This window comes from Trifolium pratense, linkage group LG5, assembly GCF_020283565.1.
Source record: "Trifolium pratense cultivar HEN17-A07 linkage group LG5, ARS_RC_1.1, whole genome shotgun sequence".
Lineage (NCBI taxonomy): Eukaryota > Viridiplantae > Streptophyta > Magnoliopsida > Fabales > Fabaceae > Trifolium > Trifolium pratense.
Genome location: NC_060063.1, coordinates 45,594,677 through 45,608,969, shown reverse-complemented (window position 1 = coordinate 45,608,969; position 14,293 = coordinate 45,594,677). Strand labels below are relative to the sequence as shown.

Here is a 14,293-nt window from a genome sequence, read left to right as displayed (position 1 = left end):
GGACCTTCAGCAACTTGTCCCAAGAATATCATTGATTTATGGGACCCTTGAACTCAAAATACTATTTTTCCAAGTTCACTTAGTCATCTTATTAAATCCTTACCACCCAAAGAAAGTAAAAGACAAAAAGGAAAATTAAAGAACAAACAAGGTAACTCACTTGGGTTGGTCTAGTGGTGTTGGCTTAGGACATTGGAGTTTGCTCCTCTTTAGGTCTCAGGTTCGATTCTCTATTATGCCAATTTCGATGGGCTAGTCCATACAAAGTAAAAAACTCTAGCTTTAAATGGAGCCCCCGCAAGTAGACGGTGAGATTGGTCCCCTCGAATTAATCGGTCTTTAGCCTCAAGAACAATTATAAAATGACTATTTGTGTCACACTAATGATAATACAAAGTGTTGTCTCTTACAATCTACTTTTACTTTCCTTGCATACTAGAGAAAAGAAAAATAGGTGAAAAAAAGTAAATACCTAATTCATGGGGTCCCTCAAATCAAAAGACAAAACTTTATATTGTCTTTATGTGCAAAGACAAAACAATGAACAAAAAAAGCTAATGAAGCTCCTCACACGTGTGTCTACATTAGCCAAATTTTCTTGGCCCCCCATTTATCCTCTTTTATTTTGCCTTGTGTATTTTTCATATACTTTGTGCACTGTATCAGTATGTAGAATTGGCTTCATACTTTCTGGCTAAAACAGCTTAAGTTTACACCCTCTTTAGTAAGATAGGCATCCTTCTTTTCATTCTTACTGTAGGGAAGTTCACTATTGTATCTTCTTTTGCATACCATCTGCATGTGTGAAACATTAAGCTTAACATGTCTAACATTTAATAATGACTATAAACATGTTCACTGCGGAGCCAGAAGATTTATAAAGTCTGCAGTTTTAAACAAAAATCTCAGTTTTGCACTGAAAAATCTTACTTTTGAACAAAAAAATCTTAGTTATGCCCTAAACTAAGTGTCTGGGCTGGCCGGGTGGTGGATCCGCTACTTTCACTCGCTCATTAGAACTAAGTATATAATGATTGTTACCTGAACTGAGTAACAAGGTGGTGTAGAAAGATAGAAGCTTCCAACCTGGCCAAGTCAAGGCCAGGACATAGCCTTTGCCCCCCTCCAAAAGGAGTGAAATTGTTACAGTTCATGTCCTTATCCTGAAATCATCCAATACATCACTTAAGGTAAACATATAACATCCAAATGAACCATAAAAGAAACTGGATTTGGATTGTAGAAGTGCAGCCTCATATGAACCGTCTGATCAAGATAAAACAGTCTAAATTTCAATTCCTGTTTTGAATTTTTTATTAAATATATAATACCGAGCTTGAAATTTGAGATCGAAATTGGACGGTCCAAATGTGGCTGACTGCGTGCAGTCACGAGGTTGTGACGGCACACAACCTAGATCAATAGAAACTATAGCAAGATATAAAGAGTAGAGGATTTATCGCTTACTTGCCACCTCCATGGATTGAATTGATAAGGGCACTCATAGTTTTTCTCATCTAGATGAACTGATCTAAAATTTGCAAACACACACCATCCTTGTGGTATCAAGTACCCTTTTATTTCAACATCTTTTAAGGCCTTTCTCATAACACCATTTATGATATTTCCCATTCTCAAAGTTTCTGTTATAACCTGTTTAAGTAGAACATATAATAAGTCAGATTAAAATTATGGATCATACTTTTTGTTTGTGTTTAATAATGATCCATGTTTGGCTTACTTTTTGAGTAAATGGCAATGATAAGTAATCACTCCAACACATAGGCTCCCCAATCTCATCTTTGAGTTTCTTGATCTTTATATTTTCCTCCTGTGAATCATCAAAGTTCAGTTACCAAAAGCTAATTAAGAAATCAGTTCAAAGATTTTTAAGGCCATGTATTAAGAGTCTCACATCGGTTCGGTTGCGAGATAGTCTGAATATATGTTTATAAGTGAAGACAATCCTCGCCTTACAATTCGATTTTGTAGGGTTGAGTTAGGCTCAAACCCTCAATTTAAAGAATACATACGTACATGCATAACGTACCGTCAATTGTTGCAAAGCAGCAGGGCATTCTGATAAGTACTTTGTAGCTAGAGTCATAAGAACTGGAACTGAATCCTCTCCAGGAATCATCATATCAATAATATTATCTGCTATTAAATCATCTGTTAATTTCTCACTTGTATCATTAAGAAGCACATCCACTACATCTTTTGGAACTTCAAAGATGTCTTTATTTCTTCTAGCTTGGATATTTTTTCTCACTAATTTCACCATTTTCTTTTTTGCCTGAAACCAACTGTGAATGTCATTATTTCTGCCAAGCCAAACATACTATATATGGTAAAAAATGCAATCTCATAAGTTTACTTGCCTGTAAAGATTGATAAAGTTTTGTTCCTGGTAGGTTAATTGGCAAAGACATTAGGCCAGATATAAATTCTTGAAAATGTTTTTTTAGAAGTTCCATTTCTTCACCTGGTTCCAAACTAATCAATGCCTTCACTAGTACATGAAATGCAATCTAGGGACAAAAAAAAAGTGATTAATTGTTGATGTTATTAGTATCTTGGAAAAATAGTAAATTATAATTGTGAATCTCATAATTATCATATCATATGAACCAAAACACAGACTTTGTATGTGATATTTACAACGTTTATATCTATTTCAAAAATAGACACAAAAATCAAAAGACACCATATTTGACATCAAAACTTCAATGTTAAAAAGACATTTGTCACATGATTTTGTACCGGTTGCTTTCATATGAACATAGGACAAGATGCTGCCAAATTAGGCATGCAATATAATCTGTACTCGCAGGTACTTGCTCGAACTCACCCAGACTTTGACGTAGAAAATCCAAATTGACTGAATTTGTGATTAGATTTTCCCTGATTTCAAAAGACGGGCTTGGAACAGTAATGGCAATATATTTAAGAGAAGGAGCATGCATCTTTTGTTTTATTTGTTGAATGGAACTCTTTTCAAGAAGTAACCATGAGATTAGAGGTAAAAGATAAGAGTTCAAACTTTGAAGATTGACTCTGACACCAACACACGTGTGAGAGAGATGCAAACAAAGACAGACACAAACTCACACACACACACTCACAAACTCCTATAGAGACAGAAAGGGGAAGGAAATAGAGGTAACCTTTTTTGTTTCATCTTGTATGTATATAGGTTGATCCTCTTTCCAATTTTCCATTGATTCTTGAACATACTTCTGCATATCTTTGGTAATCTGAACCTTTAACTGTTGAGACTTGAAAAAAGCTCCAATAAGTCCATGTATTCTCCTTTGTAAGGTTCCATTGATGAGCAAAATAGAAGACTCTCCCATTAACTCCATCAAGGACTTAGGATATGAAGGAACAAAAACTTTTGCATCACTTTGTAGTATAAATTTGTTCACATCTGCATCTGTTGAAACAATAGTAGCACTTCCAAATATGTGTGACTTGAACACCTTACCATACCTACAATAAGTTACAACAAAACACAATAAGTCTTTGTCAAAAACAAACAACCTCGTACTGATGAAACTAATGATCATTTTACAACTGTCTCTGAGATTGAGGTTATAAAGTCAAACTCTTACGACTGAGTTGACACCTCATGAACAAACACACTTTGAAATCTAACTTACATATGTTTTTTTTTTTGTGTCAAAATGGATTCTTACAAAGTTAGCTATGAATGAAACTGAATTAAACTGAAGTGATGTATGATGATGAACTTACATGGCGCGTCGCTTGTTCATGAAGCTCTCAGGACGATCGGTGTAAGCACAAGAAATAAAATCTATGGTTTCACCAATAAAAGGCCATCCAAGAGTGCCTTGTGGAAGCTGATTTCTGTGTTTTGATTTGAGCTTATGACTAAGTTTGTTTATGCAAAGAATCAAACTGCACAAGAAAATTGGTGTCATTAACAGAATCCAAATAGTATCCATTGTTTTTCTCACTATGATACTACTTGCTAACTTTGGCTTAAATATGCATAATCAATCATTTATATATGGTGGACACAGCCATAACCTAGTTTTGCTTTTATGCTATATAGATATAGATAGATTTCAATGTGCATGTGTGTGTACGCGTGCAAGATGGAAAATATATTTAGTTTTATACAAATACGAGGTTTTTGCTTTTAGTCCCGGCAAAAAAAAAAAACCTTTATTTATTAGGAGTTTCAATCAAACTCTAAAATCATTTATATCATTTATTTCGTTCACTCATCGATCTCTCTCAACCTTAACTCTTCCTATTACCAACCTCTTATGGTATTGATGAAGGTGAATTGGAGTCCACGTCACAATATTAATCATACATGTGGCGATAGTGACACGTATTTTGCCAGCTACATCAATGCCAAATAAATGAAGATAAAATGTGAAGATTAAAAAAAGTCACTCTAGATGTGCAAAAGATCAATATAGGAAAACAAATTTTTAGGACAAAAACATTTCCTATATATTCTTTTTTCACAATAAGCATTTCTTTTCTTATATTTGTATTGACAAAATGTTTTTATTGAATTATAATATTCATTTCAACTATTTTACTTTGTAGACATGAAGAATTTTATTGTTACCTTTGTACTTAACTGAGTCAGCAATTTTGTTTTGGGTAGGGATGGCAGAAAAACCCAAACCCGTGAGACCCACCCGAACCCAAACCCAAGTTAACGGGCGAAACCCGAATTGACTGGGTTTGGGTTTGGGTTTGGGTGACACCCGAAAATATGGGTGTGGGTTTGGTATCACTCAAACCCACACCCGAAACTCATACACCCACCCGAAACATGTTAAAATTATCTAAATACCCCCACATATATATAAGTGTAAAAGTAAAATTAGGTTTTTCACAAACCACAAACCAAAATTGTGTTTGAATTTTGCTTGAAAGTTGGAAGAACTTAATTTTGGTTTAGTTGTAATTTAATTTCTTGAAAGACTATTTTGTAATTTTAAATTCCCTTGTAATTTTAAACCTATGTTTTTGCTAAGTGATTGACAATATGTTTAAATTCCAATGTTTTTGCTTAAATTTACCTTGTTTTGCTTAAATTTGCAAAGTAGTACAAAATGTGTTGTGGGTTTGGGTTTGGGTGTAAAAAACCCGAACCCAATGGGTGTGGGCGTGGGTGTGGTTTTGCCACCCGAACAGATTTGGGTTTGGGTTTGGGTTTGGGTGTTGATTTCGGGTGTGGGTTTGGTATCACTCAAACCCGCACCCGTGGGCGCCCATTGCCATCCCTAGTTTTGGGGCCAAATTCCAAGAAAATATACACTATTACTATAATTAACCTATTATATTAATCTTGTACAAAATAGTTTTAATTGTAAGTAAAGTAAGAGAATAAGATCTTTCATATCTTTGAGATTTTGGAATATATTTATTTATATTAACTATTAATGCACGGTTGGTTTCTACTTAGTTTATGATTTTGTTTTCATGCTATAAAAAGAATATAAGGGAAGTCCCTACAAAAGAGTATGATTGTTATTGTAATGACATTGATTATTGTTGTAACACTAACACATTGGATTTTTGGCCCCCCCTCACTCATTTTCCTTTAATTCTTTTGCAATAGCATTTGGGTGAGATCGTGCATTCATGTGAAACTCAATAAGTCCAACCATGTTCTCAAGTTATCATCATTTTCCTTTACCTTTCTTTCTCACTATAATATAATTTTGCTTATCTTTTCTCATCATTTGAATTCTTAAAATGAATTCACTTTAATTTTCGTTTAAGAGTTTAAAGATTGTACTCTAGTATGTATATTTAAATATGCATTTAAGCTTTTTTCCTTTAATTAGAACAATGATTGTTGGGGAGATTAATAGAGCACAGAGAGCAAGATCGAGCCAATGAGTCACACGTCAGATATTCATACCGGTACACTTGCACCATCGTTAACAACCAACAAAACACGCTTCTTGACTCTAGGAAAACTTGTGATACAAGGAAGCATTCTATGTTATTCACTCCCATTATGCCATTAAGTCAAACCAGACACTTAAATTCCAACAATATTTCCCTAAAGTGTGAGGTTCAGATGCCTCCATACAATAATTCATTATATTCCGATTGAATCATGACCCATCAAGTTGAACTCATTTGCAACATCTCTCTTATTCTTGGATCTACTGTCACTCCTCCATTAAGTCGAATCAGTGAATTAGTGCTCAAATATCACTTAAAGTATAAACAACAAGCGGAAATACCAAGAGACTATGACACTATATCTCCACTCAACTCCTTATTTTTTTAATTAAGAGAATAAGTATAAAATTGAGATAAAAAGATAAATTATAAGCTATTTGACATAGCTTAGAAAAAATACTACAAACTAAAAAATGGTATAAACTAGTAAAAAAACAGTTATAAAGTAGTGAAAACATTTTTTTTTTACCAAATAGGTCGATATTTTGATCATTTGAACTTATAAATATAAGTAGTTCAAAAGTTAGTCTTGCCAAACACAACTCAAATGAATAATGGAATTGTGTTACATTTCATTCTATCTTATTTATTTGATTCATAAATGAATCATCATATCTATTGCTTCATTTCAAATTGCAAGCAAGTATCCAACTTTTAGTAGCATTATAACATCATTGAACTTTCTGCATATATAGTAAAATGATGAATATAGGGACCAACATGATCAATAGTGATGTAGTAATGGGTCCTCCCCCATCATAGTTTTGGGACATCTCCACAAATACTTTTTTTTTTTTAAATTTACTACATTTGTAATCCAATAATATATATATATATATATATATATATATATATATAAACTAATGGTGCATGGTGCCCCCTTATTTATATAATTAAAATCTACAATTGATTTTTTTTTTACTGGGCCTACAATGATTTTATTTTATCCTCCATTTTATCTAATATTATGGGAAAGTTGCTTGCTATTAAAGATAAGTTACTTTTTCTTTGAGATATAATTCATTTTAATACACATTTAACTTTTTATTAAACTTGTATAAGCTCTTTTTGACTGTAGTCAACAATGGCCACTTTCAATCAAGATTATTTGTTTTTGGCTTAAATACAGTTTTGGTCCCCCAAGTTTCCTAATTGCTCTATTTTGGTCCCCCTAGTTTCAATTGCTTGATTTTAGTCCTTCACTTTTACCCCATTTTGCAATTTGTGGCCCCTCTTAACTATTTTGACCAAAATTATGCTGACATGGATATTATATACACGTGTCTTAATTTAATTTGTTAAAACAAATGTGTATTATTTATTTTAAAAATGAAAAATAAATTGGAAGCCGAATAAGCAAGGTCACGTGAGGGTTTTTTGCTGAAATAAAAAAACCAGGATACATAGGTTATCCTTTACAGCACACAAAAAGGCTCCTAACACAACAATAACGAGCCAGAAACAATCCAACAAAACAGGGAAAAACACATAAGCTTCTAGCAGCAGCAAAACAGAACAAAAGGGGTGGATAGACGAAGCAACAACAACCAGCCAACAACAGCAGAACAAGTAATTGATAAACAGAACTTGATCTCTTCATTGATAAAAATTGAACATTACATAGACCCACTTTTACTTAACCATCCACTACAATTTCTTCACTAATTTCTTCACTACAATAAGAAACCATAAAATCAGTGCAACAATAGTTAGAACCACAATGACTTGAACCAATTTTTTTTTACTTGAACCAACGATAAAATCAGTACATTAATGGGTTCTCTATTGTCCAGACAATACACAGAGGTGAAAGAACACTACAATTTTCATGTCACACGAGCTATTAAAAACGCGAGACGAATTGACACAACTCTTCGACATTCTGCTACACGACCTTCAAACAATACACACGAAGAAAAATTAAATTTAGGGTTCGAACTATACCCACGAAATTGAAGGCAACGAGTTAAACATGGAAGAAGACAATTAAAATTGATCGATTTGAGAGGGGAAGAAGAAAAATATGATAATCTGAGATGGGATGAGAAGAAGAAGAAAGTTGAATCTCTAAGATTTGATATGTTGAAGTAATTGGGAGAGAAATTGTAGTGGATGTTGAATCTGCAAAATAAAAATAATACTCACGTGACCTTGGCTTCCAATTTATTTTTTTATTTTTAAATAAATAATACACATTTGTTTTGACCAATTAAATTAAGACACGTGTATATAATATCCATGTCAGCATAATTTTGGTCAAAATAGTCAAGAGGGGCCACAAATTGCAAAAGGGGGTAAAAGTGGGGGACTAAAATCAAGCAATTGAAACTAGGAGGACCAAAATTGAGCAATTAGGAAACTTGGGGGACCAAAACTGCATTTAAGCCTTTGTTTTTTATGCTAAACTCAAAGCATCATCTTAGCTTTTACAGTTAAACACACTCACATAAAATTAGGCAATCAACTCAACGTGCACACATACTTTAATATCATTATTATAGAATCTTATACAAAAAATGATTATTATAGCAAAAGAGATTTGTTCGGCGTTGTATTTCATTTATTTTATTTTATTTTATTTGGTACAAATACAATGAATTTCATTTATTTATTTAATGACTCAAATATTTCTTTTGTCCAGCTTACCAAAAATAAACTGCCCTTATAATAAATTTTCACTTAATCTTATAAAAAAATTGTTTCATTTTGATCTTTGTTGTTAATTAATTAGTTTTTTATTTCAATCAATGTTTGTTAGTTTGTGTTTGCATCAAATTATTTTTGTAGATTCTTGAAAATAAAAAATAGAAAATATGTATTCTCATATTTGTTACAAATTTATTAAATTTTATTCTTAGGTATAAAAGATTTTTCCAAAGAAAAAATTGGAAACAAAGTTCTCACGATCATGAACGTAAGAATAAATTCATGTATAACTACACATTTACCTCTATATTATAAAGATTCTCGAAAATATTTAAATATTAACCAAACTTGAGTAAAACTCTCATCATTATATTCATACTAATAAATCTAGTAAACGTGTGTTCCCGTGAGCATAGTTCAGTTGCTATGGACATTACATAGGTTTGAACTATGATATTTTCATTTATTCATCTTAAAAATTTTAGCCACTAAACTATTTAACCAAATAAAAATAGAAAACTAGGAAACGTCGTCAAACAAAAACAAATCCCAACTGTTGAGAATAAATTGAAAACCAAATTACACGAACTATAAACCGATAAAATAGTCATCCAATCTAGTAAAATGTGTATTCTCATATATTTAGACATTCTCGTGGAGTTTGAGGAATTTGGACCATCCAACAATACGTGTATCGGAAAGTATCGGACGAGTATCGGTATCGAGTACGTATCAAATACGATACTTCGCCATTTTGGAGTATCGGGGCTTCGGAGACAACAACAATTGTAATTCTTTTCTAAAATAACATTAATAAAATAGAACATGACATTTATACTATAGTAGTATATTTTAGTGGTTGGATAGAGGATTGCAATTTGCATGCATGTTTGTGTGGGAATGTGGAAGCATGTGACTCTCTCCCTCAAGACTCAACATGTTGAATATGCTATTTAGTACACCATGGAGAACATGTTTGGTTTTGGAAAAACAAAAGAATATTTAAGAGAGACAAGTTGATAATGAGGGAGGTCCAATGTATTGACCAAGAGCTGATACAAGACGAGCCAAGACAAAAACTGATTCTCCTTTTAACCTTTTTTACGTAAACCATTTCTACGATCGAATAGAAATGCTTATGATAACGAGCGAGCATTGTAAAAACGTAAAATCTACGTCTTTTCGCGATAATATGATCACAAGCTATTTGGAAAAGCTTTTGATAATAAGCTGAAAAGGACCCGGATTTGCTACGGTCCAAAAAGCACGCAGTTTAACGCAGTTTTAAGCTCGTCCATTAAATTCAGATCGGACGGCTTAGATTAAAAACTAGGTTTTTCTAATCAAATCGATCTCAGTCATTAAAATTAAATCGGACGGTTTAAAATGAAAACAGCGTGTTACTGTGTGCTAATTTGACAGCACCAAATCTGAATTCCAAGAAAACTACTTATAGACATACGATAAGCTATTTTCATAACTCATTTCAAACACTCAGCTAATGCTTATGCCAAGATAATTTCAGATAAGTTCTTCGAAACTCGTCATCAATCAAAGTTCATTGTGCTTGCGGAATCTTAATTCCAATCCAAATCTTGATGCTTTAAATTACTTTTAAGTAAATTTTAACACCAACCCCTTAACTTGTCATGTGCTTATTACTCTAAAATGTAACTTAAATCTAACTTTATTCATAAAATAACTACTGAAAATGCACATGACATCTATAACATAAACACAGATAATATACATCAAGTGACATCAATTTCTTGTATAACTGTCTAGTAAGAAAGAACCAATTAGCCAAACCCAATTTTTTCAAATGATAAATTATGACAATCTAAACAAATGTACAATCTAAATTCATCAACCAACCAATAAATTCATCAACCAACCAAACAACCAGAAAAGAGAACCACTGAAGAAATCAACTAAAGTATATTATAATTAAAAAGAAAAAAAACTTTGGACAAAGATAAGAGAAACGTCGTCATTAGATACTTGGGATAGATTTTGACTGAAGAAGGTTTTTGAGTAGAGCTTTCTCTTCGTCAATTTTCCGTTTCTCCTCTGCATTTTTTGGTTTGATCTTCCTCTTCTCTTCCAATATCCACTTGAAGAGTTCACGTTGTTGGTTTTCTGGAATTGGTTCTCTTTTGATCACAGGGTTTGCAGTTGGTGGTAGGGATACAGATGTCTCGGCAACAGGAGCTTTAGTAGTATCTTTAACTGAAATGGGAGTTGCCTCTTTTTCCTCCTCCTCGGTATCTGTCTTCTTTGTGTTTGTTCTTGTAAACAAATATACTACAAAGTTCAGACATTGATCAGTCACATTATCTAGCAACAAGTTCAGGATAGGTTTTGACAATAGAAACTCACTCAAATGTTATAACGCAATGACACAAACAGTCAAACACCGGACACGACACTAACAATGGTAATAATTTGAGAAAATGAATTAATTGAATGTAATCACATGTGTCGGTGCTACAGAGAAAGTAGTTCATTCAAAATATATTTATTAATCTCTCACGTTATATGTACTGAATTTTTCAGTAATATACATTTCTGTCAAGACTTAATCAAGAAGTCCTTAGAGAATAAACTAGTAACATGATCCACCAACATCATTTGCGATTTAAGTTGAGGATAACACAATCAAAATATAGTGTAAAAGAATAATGAAAAAAGTTATTACTAAAGTTATAAAACTTACTTCAAATATTTTTAGTACAACTGTAAAATAATAACAAAATGTGTATTTTGTTGTATGCCTTTGATTCGATCATCAGGCGTTAACTTCTCAATACTATTTACTGAATCATGTAAGAGAGAAAATACTTGCACGTATGGTTTCTAACTGAGCTTAAATTAGAAACGGACATTTTCTCATGCAAGCAGCAAGCCATTCAATCATCTTCCATAAGATCTGTGAACCTTCCATTAAATAAAATGCAACACTATTTACTTTTTCATATATTACTTAGGAAAGTTTTAACAAGTATACAGCTATAGATGTTTGGAAAATCTGTATATAGGATGATGATAAATTATGAAATTGTAAGCAATACGGCAAGTAGTAATCCAATATATTGTTCCAAACATTAGTTAGGCATCATGAGCGAGTATAACCTTGTTTCGATAAATCAATATAAAGAAAACTATACATTAAAACAGTGATCGTAAAAACCATAGAACCTTCAAAGTTGCAATGGGGGGAAACTAGCAAACAGATCTTAGAAAGATGCTAACAACCTCAACTATCATATATTAAGAAAATACAGTAATAATTATTAATCAAACAAGTATGCAACAGTAAAGACATAAGGTAGCTTCTCGTATAGACCAGAAAAAGACTTAACACCACATAAGACAAAAGGATAATATATTGAACTGAAACTACAGAAACATGACTATATGGTAGAAGATGAAAACTAAACAGAATAACAAAGAAGGAAATAAAAGAAAGAACACAAGAAGTAGTTGACGAATACTGACTTCCTCCCCAAGCTCAAGGCCGGTTCAGTTAAGCCCATATTTCCAGATATTGCACAGTCGCACCCCTTCCTATTCTTAACAACCTCCCTTCCCATTTTTCTTGGGTCTCGCTCAATTTCAACTTATAGCATAACCATCTCTCCCCCCAAGTCTCCTCGGATTTGGATTCACTATAGTCTGGAAATCCAAAGTCAAGCAATCTAAACTATCTGATGCACACATTCCAACTATGTAAGATTGCAAATTGATTTCAATTACCAAATCGGAACATGAATCGTCTAGTCTTGATCTAATGGGTTCAACTGTGTGATTGCGGAAAATGTTTGATCCCCTTACTACAGGGGATCCAATTCCAAGTCTCCTCCACTCCACATATACCTTTTTACACTTTTCTGGAACATACCTTATATCCTCGGGACATGGCTTAACTGTTGCACAATTGTGCAGTTAACAGCAATCACTATATTTGGGCTCAAAGTCTCACCAGTCACCGTCTTGGCTGCTACTATTTCAGCCTTCCATTAATCATCTCTCCCCCTAAGTCTCCTTGGATTTTGATTCCCTATAGTCTGGAAATCCAAAGTCAAGCAATCTAAAACCATCTGATGCGCACATTCCAACTATGTAAAATTGTAAATTGATTTCAATTACTAAATCGGAACATGAACTGTCTAGTCTTGATCTAATGGGTTTGATTGTGTGATTGCGGAAAATGTTTGATCCCCTGACTGCAGGGGATCCAATTCCAAGTCTCCTCCACTCCATATATACCTTTTTACACTTTTCTGGAACATACCTTCTATATCCTGGGGACGTGGTTTAACTATTGCACAATTGTGCAGTCAACAGCAGTCACTATATTGGGCTCAAGTGTCTTACCAGTCTCTGTCTTGGCTGCTACTATTTCAGCCATACATTAAAGATCGATACTTTGATATAAAGTAAAAGATTTACATTATAGTCTATGTCATTAGATTTTGTTCCATTTGTCGCAAATACTTGCAATGTTTTCAAAAATGTGATCTCACTCCTCACCTCGTCTTCATAAGTGGGTTTTTTGCAGCACACATCACCCTCAGGAATCAACTTTTCTAAGTCAGATGCAGCTCAATGGAGCATCATATCAACTTGCCTACCTCGACCAATATCAGCACATCAATTTTAGTGAATATTTTACATACAAGAGAATCAAAACAAACGCGGGCAAACCAAACCAAATAATACCCAATTTGTAGTTTCAATTTAGCCTCCCCCATTTCACAACAACATTATAAAACCTGTTTTGGTTTGATAAAGTGTTCTATTTTCATTTCAGATTTTACTTTCAACTACAAAAACATCACCTTATTTACTATGTTTACTATCCAACAACATCAAAAACCTAGCACATCAACAAACACTAATCCAAAAAACAAAACTAAGCAACAGAAAATAAAAATCAAACCCAATTTCATAAATCCAACAATCACAAAAAGGGCACAAAAAAAATCAAATTTTTATCTTTCAGGGTTATAGAAAAACTACCTCCAAGACCAAGATTGACAGCTAATAGCATAGGCCAAAGAAACTTGTAGCGGCGAATAAAGGGTTCCTTAGGTTGCGGCGGCGGTGGTGGAGGAGGAGGAGGAGGAGCAGTTTGAGTCCCCATGAGCGGTGGTTGGCCTCTAAATTGCTTCAATTGCGCTTTTTTGGGTTTGTGAGAATAGAGCTTTGGAGGATCAGAATCACTCATTCTTTACTTCAGACCATATCACACTCTGCTTCCCATGCAAGACAAGACAACCCTGTATTTTACAAAGACTCTGTTTTTTATTACTATGTTTTTTCTTTTCTTTCTAAAATCTTGCAAAAACTTTTATTTTATTAAATTTTTTTTTTTGGTAACATGGTAGTAATTTTTAGTAGGAGTATTTATAAATATTTCTTATTTTTTATTTAGGGTTAAGCATCGGTTTGAATTGATTTATTTTTGAGCTTATATGAAATAACTTATGTAAATAAATAGTTGGCTTAATTAGTAAAATGGTCCCTTAAAGATATTTTTTGTTTCAGATTGGTCCCTTAAAGAAAAAAAAATCTGAATAGGTCCTTTAAAGACATCTCCGTTAATCAGTTTGGTCCCTAAAAAAATGTCCGAATAGGACCAAACTGATTAACGTAGATGTCTTTAAGGGACCTATTT

General features: G+C 33.2%; 2 protein-coding genes across 2 annotated transcripts; both read right to left on the bottom strand.

The window, feature by feature from the left end:
- Positions 1–384: 384 nt before the first annotated feature.
- Positions 385–4,265, bottom strand: LOC123883166 (3-epi-6-deoxocathasterone 23-monooxygenase CYP90D1). The gene is made up of 8 exons (XM_045931896.1): positions 3,757–4,265; positions 3,168–3,492; positions 2,382–2,531; positions 2,051–2,296; positions 1,742–1,831; positions 1,468–1,653; positions 1,042–1,163; positions 385–795 (listed from the first exon to the last, which is right to left on the bottom strand). The coding sequence occupies exons 1-8, from the start codon at positions 3,966–3,968 to the stop codon at positions 711–713; spliced, it is 1,416 nt and encodes a 471-aa protein (XP_045787852.1). The 5' UTR covers positions 3,969–4,265; the 3' UTR covers positions 385–710.
- A 6,147-nt stretch (positions 4,266–10,412) lies between these two features.
- On the bottom strand, positions 10,413–13,918 carry LOC123883165. The gene is made up of 2 exons (XM_045931895.1): positions 13,636–13,918; positions 10,413–10,917 (listed from the first exon to the last, which is right to left on the bottom strand). The coding sequence occupies exons 1-2, from the start codon at positions 13,841–13,843 to the stop codon at positions 10,607–10,609; spliced, it is 519 nt and encodes a 172-aa protein (XP_045787851.1). The 5' UTR covers positions 13,844–13,918; the 3' UTR covers positions 10,413–10,606.
- Positions 13,919–14,293: the final 375 nt, after the last annotated feature.

Bases quoted from the DNA above. Each gene is read 5' to 3' on its own strand.
- LOC123883166 (XM_045931896.1), bottom strand. From the start codon at position 3,968: ATGGATACTATTTGGATTCTGTTAATGACACCAATTTTCTTGTGCAGT. The intron at 1,654-1,741 runs GTAAGCCAAACA...CTACTTAAACAG, and splicing joins CATTGCCATTTACTCAAAAA to GTTATAACAGAAACTTTGAG. The intron at 796-1,041 runs GTAACAATCATT...TCACACATGCAG, and splicing joins CACCTTGTTACTCAGTTCAG to ATGGTATGCAAAAGAAGATA.
- LOC123883165 (XM_045931895.1), bottom strand. From the start codon at position 13,843: ATGAGTGATTCTGATCCTCCAAAGCTCTATTCTCACAAACCCAAAAAA. The intron at 10,918-13,635 runs GTAGTTTTTCTA...TGAACTTTGTAG, and splicing joins TGTCAATCTTGGTCTTGGAG to TATATTTGTTTACAAGAACA.